At 41.1% G+C, this 10,163-nt stretch overlaps 1 protein-coding gene across 1 annotated transcript; it reads left to right on the forward strand.

Annotated features, from left to right (window-relative positions):
• The first annotated feature begins 4,115 nt into the window (after nt 1-4,115).
• Nucleotides 4,116-5,750, forward strand: LOC131258315 (metalloendoproteinase 2-MMP-like). Its single transcript, XM_058259555.1, has one exon. The coding sequence runs from the start codon at nt 4,492-4,494 to the stop codon at nt 5,560-5,562; it is 1,071 nt and encodes a 356-aa protein (XP_058115538.1). The 5' UTR covers nt 4,116-4,491; the 3' UTR covers nt 5,563-5,750.
• Nucleotides 5,751-10,163: the final 4,413 nt, after the last annotated feature.

Genomic DNA, 10,163 nt, shown 5'->3' on the forward strand with positions numbered 1-10,163 from the left:
GGTTTTTTGAAGAATCGGAGGAGATGACATCCTCATTAATGGCAGATCTGGATCCCTTGGATGATTTGCGATATTGGGCACATGGATGGTTTGGATTTGACTGTTGAACACTGTGGGACTCACCAGATGTACATTTATTAACGTCTTTGCTTAATGGGCTTAGGTTTGAGTTGTGGTAGCGGCGGGAGGAAAAACTTAAGCCATAGCTAGGATAAGCCCTAGTTTGGAGGGCTCAGATGGATTGCATTGGATGGCTGGGATGCTGTAGGAGCCATCGCACGAGAGGTTGCCAGCTTGGCACTGACACAATTTCTATTTTTCGAAGGATCAGCCGCACGTAGTCTGGTTTGTGCTGGTGTTTGTGGGCACACGTGTGCTAGCCATGGGGTGAAACCACCACGCTTTTGGTCAGCCTCGGGTTCCCTACAAGTTGGACGGATTGGATCATCCCAACGGATGAGTGTGGTGGGCCGTGAGCGGATGAAAATGGACCCCGTCTGTTCACTGCATGCGGGAAAACTTCTTCTTTCCTGCTGTTTTTATTGAGTCAAACCCGATTGACTGTGTTTCCTGGTCAGGTGCGGTGCAGGTGTACGCCCGCTGTCTGTACTCACGCGGAAGATGTAGAGCCCATAGAGATGTTTTGATGGATCTAAACCATCCACTCATTTTCTTTTAACTCAATTTAGGACCTGATCCAAAGGATTAGGCAGATCCAAGGTTTAGGTGGGCCACACTTTGTGATTTGAGGTCTTTAATCGTAGGTTTTCATCAATCCAATGGTTAGATTTCTTATAGACTTGATCACCACTTATCCAAAGAGTTCTAGTGGTCCAAGGACCACCCACCTAATGATTTAGGACTGGATTTGAGACCTAATCCTTAAAGTCTAGTCATGTGTCATTCGCGCCTATTTCTAATGCTGATGATTGATGGATTTTTACTGATCTAATAGTCAAATTATCTCTAGATTTGATATTCAAGTTTCATATGGATTCCTAGTTAGTTTTATAGGGAACTTAATGGCAGTTTAAGTGTTGATTAGTCAGCTTGTACGTTTTAGGTGTGATTCACCTTCTAAGTTATTAAGGATGCATTGAATGGTGGATGGTGTGACTTAAGATATCATATTTGTGGCACGTGGTATAGTTTTAGAGTGACATGATGGCTCATCTTGAGAATTTAATAGATGGATGGGTTGGTCCTCATGGGAATACCTGAGTACTGAAAAGTACGGGGTGTTATAGCTATTGCCTCGGCCAGTTGAAACATATTCGTTGGTGATCTGGAGAGCATTCACACAAAGTAGATGGCGAAAAATCCATAGTAGTAAGAATGTTGTATGTCCTTCATACTCGATTGGGCCTTCATGCTTACGGTAAGCGATCATGAAATGGGAATAGGCCTTGTTGGCCTTGGAAAACCTACTCTTCCAAAATGAAGAAGCTGGGTAAGAGTACAAACGTCTATAATTGTCAGACTCATGGGGCTATATCGAAGAAGAAAGTTTTTGATGATGAATTCTAGAATGTTGATACTGTAGTGAGGAGTGGGAGATATAGTGCGTAATCATACAGTGAGAATTTGATGTATTCATAATGCTGATATCTTTCTAAGAAGCCTCATATTGTGCAGTATTACGGTTAAACCAATCGCGCCATCCTAGCAAGAGTTTTAGCCATGATCGTGAAGTTTTTAGGGCATTGGAAGGATTGGTAATCAATTGGGACTGAATTAGCATGTTCTTGCCAAGGCATTTTGGGAAAAAACGGTCCATTGGGTAGATCTCATCAACTTTGAGTTCAGTAAAGAAGGCTGGGCCAAGGCATTAGTAATCATTGAGCGATGATATGAAGATGGTCTCATTAGTGAGCTTTTTGGAAAGGCATAATATATGTATTAGATCATCTTGTTGAGAGGTTGGAGAGACAGAGGATGAGGAAGCAACCATTGCTGGAATGAGAGAGTTAGGGTTTTGAAAATAAAGAAATGGGAAAGAAAGCTTGAGAAACTCGAAAATGTGTGCAATGGGGTTTATATCGGTCGAAATCGGGTGCATTAATTGGGGTGTAATCATGATTTCATATGGTACGACTCTTATGCAAGTGTCACCACGAGAATAACTCTCTGTTCAAAAAAGAAAAACACAACATTCATTCGAAATTATATTGGTCATGCGTAATAAATGAAGCATCGCCACGTGGCCTAAAGAACAATCGCATATATGAGGGGTCACATGTCGCTTTCACCTTTTACCAAAGGCGAAGCGGCATGGGGGTAATGTTGTACCCTATTTTTGTATATTCCTATGAGATCCAATCAAAGGATGACGTGTAATTTTATAAGAGTTGCGTGGTGTATTTGAGATTTGCGGAGATATCCAAAGAGGATTTTCGGTAATACAGCTAGCGCCTATCGAGCGATGCCACCTCATCTACAAAGCAAGGGTGGCTGAGCGGAATGTAGTCGAATTGATAAGGAAGCTTAGAGTGGTTATAAGACATATGAGAGGCTTAGAAGAAGAGCTTCAGAAGGTCAGTAGTGCTGAAACGGTTATAGCAACCGTCTGTAGGAAACGTCTAGATGGTCAGTTTAAAGCTATAAATAATAATGAAATACATCAGAAGAAGGCGTCTTATACCAACCAAACTGAATTAAAATATATCATTCAATTACTTTCTGCTCATAACCATTATATGTCATTTACATTTTTTAATGTAATTTGTAGTAATAATCAAGTAGTTATTAACCTTAACATTATCTGTTATTTATATTCCTTAGTGTAATCTGTAGCAGTAATCAAATATTTGTTAACATTAGCTGTAATTTGAGTATACGTTCATATGCTGGATTCAGTTTGAGTATTAAGCAAATTCTTCATCCAAAGAGGCGTTCTGCATTTGTTTTTCACAGCCGATTGTAAGATTTTTTTTTTTTTTTTTGGTTTTATCTGTACTACAAAAGGTCATTTCCTATGGAAGCCAAAGGTGTAATCTATTTTCAGAAGACGAACCCTCACCCTCTAATAATTGCTTAATTATCTTTAGTAAAACTATGCAAGTGGTTGAAAAAGCGACCAATCTTATTCGATCTTGGTCACATGCGATCGATTTCCTATCTACCTATCTTGGTACTTGGGGTCGTAGTTGTTTGGTTTGAAATGAAGCGCACATTCAATTCTAACACGCCCACACAAATCACATGAACGAAGTTGAAATGAAAAAGGGACAACAACAAACTGATGTCTATAGCATGGCCCATCTTTGTTGCGTGTGGCTGCTGCGCGCAGTGGGACGCTCTTGATTTCTCACAAAAATTAAGGAGGGCCCACTTAACTTGGCCACCTAACTTGGCAGCGCAGGAAAATAGTCCATGTGCGGGGAAAACATCTCCCTCTCTCCATCTAAACAGGGAAATCGTATCGTGAAGTCGACCTCACGGGAAGGTTCTCATTTGGTCGAGCTATGTAGCCCCACTATGTGTGTCAGACATCCACACCGTTCATTTGGTGGGTCCCTCTTGTTCATGGGATATCCTAAAGATCAGCCATATCTAGAAATCAAGTGGGCCACATTATTTGGAATAGTGTGAAATTATGCCTAAAATATCTAAAAGCATTTGTTAGGGCATTGGTTTTGGATACATATGAAACTTGATGTGATCCATCATCCAAGTGAGAGACACACAAGGGATAGGCTGAATTTTTAAACCACATCTCATCCCAATTACGAAGGCTTCAATGGGTTTGGTACCACTCTCAACTGTTGTCTATAGCGTGGCCCATCTAAGTCATAGATTAGCCTGATTGTTAGGTCCATGGCCCGCCACGAAGGGTGCCTGATTGATGGGTGGATGTCCGTCACACATCATGTTGGGGCCACAGAGTTGGACCTGGTAAATATATATTCTTTATTATTTTGTTTTTATGAGTTTTTTGTTCTGTTATATTTGTAGCTTTTACGGACTGCTAAAGCATAGTAATTTCAAGTCACCAATTCAATTGGACGGCTAATAATTGGCGACTTCGGCTGCAGCCTAGGTTAGGACTGAGTCCAGGTGTCTTATTTAAAAAAGATAAAAAGAAAAAAATAAAAGAACGAAAAGTTTGACCACCAGATTGACGCGGGTTGGAAGTTGCCGGCTAATGTCCGATTTCGAAGAAAGTCAGACAAATGGCCGTCCACCTTCAGTTAGAAAATCCCCGCGTACAAAATGTCATTGTTCAAGAGCCAGCATCCGTTGAAATACCCTTCCTCATCTTTCACTTTCTTATTCATCATCTTCGCTTCTTTCGTACCCAATAAGAAAACCACGTTTTCTAGAAACTCGTTGGAATAGCCAATCAACAACATAACCCTTTGACTCCTTCCCTACCTGCCCTTGTGTTTATTTATTTATTTTTTCCCTCCTTCATATACGTGTCGTTTGTTTATCCTCAGAAGAAAAACAGAGAGAAATTGTTTAATCCTCAGAAGAAACACAGAGAGAGAAATGGCAACCTCCCAACTCATCTTCATTTTCACGGCAGCGATCTTGTGGGCATCAGTTTCCAGCCATCCAGGCCTTAATACCAGCGGCGGGTGGGAGTCTTTCCGGAATTTTTCAGGTTGTCACACGGGCGATCACGTCAGTGGCCTATCAAGCCTCAAGAAATACTTATATCACTTCGGTTACATCCCCACCTCTCCTCCTTCCTCCAATTTCTCTGATGACTTTGACGATGCCTTCCATACCGCCCTCCTTACGTACCAGCAAAACTTCAATCTCAACACTACAGGCATCCTCGATTCCCTAACCTTAGACCAGATGGTCCGTCCCAGGTGTGGCGTTGCTGATGTTATCAACGGCACCTCTACTATGAACTCGGGTAGATCGAAGAATAAGAACGAACGCAGGCTCTACACCTTTTTCCCCGGTACCCCCAAATGGCCCTCTTCCAAGCGTGAACTGACTTACGCCTTCTCGACGCAGAACCTGGTCATCCAAATCCAGGTCATGCGGACCATCTTCCGCCGCGCGTTCGACCGCTGGGCCGCAGTCACCCAGCTGACCTTCACGGAGATAGACTCCTATATCACAGCCGATTTGAGGATCGGATTCTTTTCAGGAGATCACGGTGACGGCGAGCCGTTCGATGGGGTACTGGGCACATTGGCGCACGCCTTCTCTCCAACCAACGGGATGTTCCATCTGGATGCTGCTGAGAATTGGGTGGCGGACGGAGATGTAACGACCAGCAGCAGTAGATCAACGGCGATAGATCTGGAATCGGTGGCCGTGCACGAGATCGGGCATCTGCTGGGGTTGGGACATTCGTCGGTGGAGGATGCGATCATGTTCCCCACGATAGCTGCAGGGACCAGAAGGGTGGATCTGGGTGCCGACGACATACTAGGGGTTCAGAAATTGTACGGGACCAACCCCAATTTCAACGGTACGTCGTCTTCCACTTCCGAGCAGGAGAGGGATGCATCCACCAATGGGGGGACGGCGAGGGTTTTGACCAGCGGGGCCCACGTCGTGATGCTGTGTTGTTTCTTGGGCTGGCTATTATTATACTAGTTTTGGTGTCATGCGGTTGTGGCTGTAAATAAATAGAGCAGGACAATCATTTGTTACATTTATTCGGTTACTGCACTTTCCGAGGGCTGATTTTTATTTAATTTTTATTTTATTCGTATATGTATCATATACATACGCCGGTAGATATTTTAATGATACAGGCAGGCTGTCCTGTGTGTGTTTGTTTATATATTGGCATTTATTGTTATTAGTATTAGTATTATTATTATTATTTTATGTGGTCTTTACCACCTCCATGAGGTTAGCATGGCCCACAAACTTTTGAATGACGAGTAGGACTCAATCATAAATTTGAACTTTTTTTTTTTAATACGTTCAGAGGGAAAAACTATCGTGCAAAAGTCACACCAATTGTATAATCTTTAGCTTTCAATCAACAACATGAAAAATTGGCACCCAAGATTAAGCCGATAAGCAAAATAAGCCCAACGCTTGTCTTAGGCCAAAATCAATTTCTCTCAATCTCTCTGTCTCTCTCTCTGTGTGTGTGTGTGTGTGTGTGTGTATAAAATCTGACCTTTTATTGCTTATAATTTCAAAGTAATACTTTAATTTGATGATTCTACAATTGTAATAAAGTAGTCTCATTAACAACCTTTGGACCTTTTAATATGTGTTATTGGTGTGCCATGGCTTGCTCCAATTGGTTCTATTGATTAAACCATCCCAATTAGATTGGGCATTTCATCTGTCACTTAAAAGTTCAGTGATGTTGGTAATTTTTCATATCAAGGTAAAAAGTTTAGTAAAAAGAAGAAAAATCTTTGGATATTTGCTGTACTAGAAGCGTATCAAACCTTTGGACCATACAAATCACTGATCGCAAAAGGAAGATTTTCTTACCTGTGGCAAGCGGAGGATCCGTATTCCAGAGCGGAAAGCCTTAAGTGACACGGTGCCTCTTGGAGGCTGTTAGGTTGACTAAGCTTTGCTACGTTGAGTCTCCCCCGGGGAAAGCTAAAAAATACGACTCACAGATTGGGCGGAGGAACTTTTAAAGAAAAACATGGCATGCTCAAACGGTAAATGCAAAGAGCTCCTGCAACACAAAGCCTTGTGAGGCCCACTGCATTGGCCATGTGAAAAACATTATCCATCAGCTTCACCAACACATGTTATAAATTGATCCCAAAATAAACCAAATCTAATACTCAAGTGGGGGACACCACAAGAAATAGCAAGGACCGAATGCCCACCATCCAAACTATAATGGAGCCCATGTAAGTAGTGGATTAAGTTGATATTTGTGTTTACCCTTCATTATGGTAGACACCCAACCTTAAACAAGATTAAAACTACACTTCGATTTTAATTAAGCTTCAATTATAAGTATTTATATGGCTCGTCACTCACCAAATGGTGGTACAAGTTAGACAGGGTGCAACTCATGGCAAGTTTTGGAAACAACCAGCAGACCATATAGGCAAATTGAGGGGCCTACCCATTTCCACTCAAAATCGTTGGGGCCTTCATTACGCTTAAATGTATATTATTTTGATAAAACTAATCTTGACCAACTTAAAAGGACCGAAAAAGTCCAAGGGGATAGTGTTTGTACCACAATCCGTGTGGATCGTGTAAATGGTGCTGATTTTGCCACATAGCATAAAAGATATTCAAGATACATGCGGTGGGGATTCGGGTATTAGCACGTCTTTGGGTACTTTTAATATTTTAGTTATCTTGGATAAAGATGAACGGTTGCTCCAGCCATGTCACCCTTAAAGCGCACTCTCATAGACGCAATCATGGTCAATAAAGTGTAACCACTCCTTTCCCAGCCGGTTGCACATGATGGAGCCACGTGGATGGATGATTATTATCTTATTTTCCTCCCTAAAGCCTATAAATACCAGAAGCAAATTCAAGATGAGGATCCTCTTTGAACACAACGAACACAACTATTAATCTAGTGCAAAGCTGTGTATCTAGGTTTAGTCTCTCCCTGCTCAGCAACAACAGACCCTTATCATAAATTTAGATTTAGTCCATCCCTGCCTACTCGTCAGGCCGACATAGGTCTTAGTCAATAGTTGTAATTTGCTTCCATTTGCACCTATGTACTGGATTTGAAGAAGACAATAGCTTAGGAATATGTCCACCTATGCTCATACGTTGGGCCAACCATAGTTGTAATTCTTGGCATTGTCTTTGCTTCGCTCATCAACACGCTGCTCTTAAAAGCATCCTGATGCTCTTAGCTAGGTGAGCGATCCCATTGTAGTAGTAACTTATTCACATCTTCTCACTACATCCATCTCTTCTCCTTTTTATTCTAACCATACAACTACTGCACCTTCACAAGTCCTTAGATTTACAAGGAAAAAACAGAGCTCATTTAGAGGAAGATCCCCAACCTCCATAAATCGTCTAAGTAACGAGTGCACGACATTTGGTTGAATAGACAAACGGTCAAGCCATGACCGAGCCTCACTCTATCTTGACACCAGGGGTCGTTGATCATGGTGTAAATCGGACTTAATTGGTTCTAGCATGCTTGCAACCCTCGCGTGTGTTTTGTGCGGCAGAATTTGAGACCCAACACCGTTTTGGCATGCCCAATGGGACTGGTGTGCAGTTGTTAATTGAAAATTATAACAACATGAGTAGACGATCTACTTGAGTTAGTGAAAATATTGAAGAACGAGACCTCGATCATGCCCTTGGGGCATTTGTAATGTAGGCCAAACGTGAGGTTCCTAATCAGCCACTTCTAGCGATTCTGGAAGTAGGCTCATCATCTCAGAATAAATTTGTAAACTCTAATGGAGTTTTGGAAAGTGTTACTGTTAGCCTGCGAGAATTAATCGAACAAGGCATGATACAATCTGAATACTCTCGGACAAAAACTGAAGCTATAAACAGGCTTATGATCCTTCTTACTGACAAGTTACCAGATTATCGTCAGTAGAAGCAAGAAATTCCTAAATTCAACAACACTATATTGAAAATGTTGATGGTGCCTCCACACAAAGTATGGATAAATCTAGATATGGAAGGCCGAAATATGCCACCTTAAATAGGCATAAGGTGGAATGAATGAAATGGACGGTTTAACGGCATGAAAGAAAATTATTTGAATCATGGCATGCGAACTGTAGTCCCATTTGTGTCGAATAATGACATTCTCGAGGGTCAGGTGTCCGGTATATAGCATGCTCATGGTTTACAAATACCTTCAATGATTAACCCCGGATGTATGGGACAAGAATAAATTATTAATTTAATAAATTAAGAGACCGACCAACGCCATGGTCGGCGTATTAATTGTCTTGTTTATCATAAATCGTACCCTGATTGGGTTGACCAGTTTGTTGCAATACTAAGGGTCCAAAAATATCAGAATTCTCATTATTTTCTGGAGAGACGAACCAGTCTATAGTGGAACATGTTGGTCATTTTATTGTACTATGCGGTGAATTTTCGACCAATGAAATTGTGAAACTAAAATGGTTTGCGAATTCACTGATGGACACCACATTTACCCGGTATATTAATTTACCTGTAAATTCAATGTGTAATCATGGCAAGATATGGAAGAAATGTTTCATGCTTAGTTTTATTGGACGAAACATGAGTTTTCCTTACCTGATTTTCTCGGCTCAGACAGTTACCCGACGAACCAGCTGAAAAATATATCACTCGGTTCATAAAAGTAAAGAATAGATGTTAAGTATTTCTCCCAGAATCTCAGTTTGTGAAGCTAGATATGGAAGGTTTAGACATGGAGCTTTGGAAGAAAATCAAATGCATGGACTTTGAAGATTTGGTGGATTTATCAAATTGAGCAACTAGATATGAATAGTTGCTTCAAAAAGAAAACCAAAAGGAAAACTAACTTCCACCAAAGCAAAGAATTCATTTGGCGCAAGAATTGAAGAAGATAGAATATTGTAAATGGCATGGTTCCCAATCTCATTCCACGAGGAATTTTATTGCTTTCAGTAACATGATTCAAGATAATATTGATTCAGGAATGCTCAAATCCTCAAATAAAGAGAAAGAAGGTATGTTAGTTGATACTTCCCCATTTTCGCTGACCTTGGAAATTAATATGGTGTGGACATTGGGATCCCGGGCTAGAATCGACTCGAGCTTGCTTTCTCCATAGATTGCCTCTATCGAGGGCTTTGCGCTCTAATTGATTAATTATGTTTGACCAGAGCCGCCACTAGCCAATTTCTTCGTCTCTATAGTCAGTTAGACCCTATAGAAATGTTAGGATATGGATCTAAAGATTTCCTGCCCTAAGATGACTCTTTGGTTCTGCGATCAAATATTTTAAGAAAGGGACCGCGATTATAGAGAGGGAAAGTGTTAGGCACACACTTTGACCATACAAATGTATGGTCAGTACTTCATAGGATCTTATTATTCTTGAGGGTGAGGATTAAATTCTCATATGTGAATGTATGCAATGCTTGTGACAAAATGTGAATTAATTGGCAGGTTTTCTGTTGGGTAGGATCAGATTAAATCGACAAGCCTCAAAAAATACTTCTGAGCTAATTTAGTACAAAGGGTGTTGAATGATGAGATCAATGTTGCATTATGAAAATGCTATGGCTAGATGAAGCTTG

This window comes from Magnolia sinica, chromosome 10, assembly GCF_029962835.1.
Source record: "Magnolia sinica isolate HGM2019 chromosome 10, MsV1, whole genome shotgun sequence".
Taxonomy (NCBI): Eukaryota; Viridiplantae; Streptophyta; class Magnoliopsida; order Magnoliales; family Magnoliaceae; genus Magnolia; species Magnolia sinica.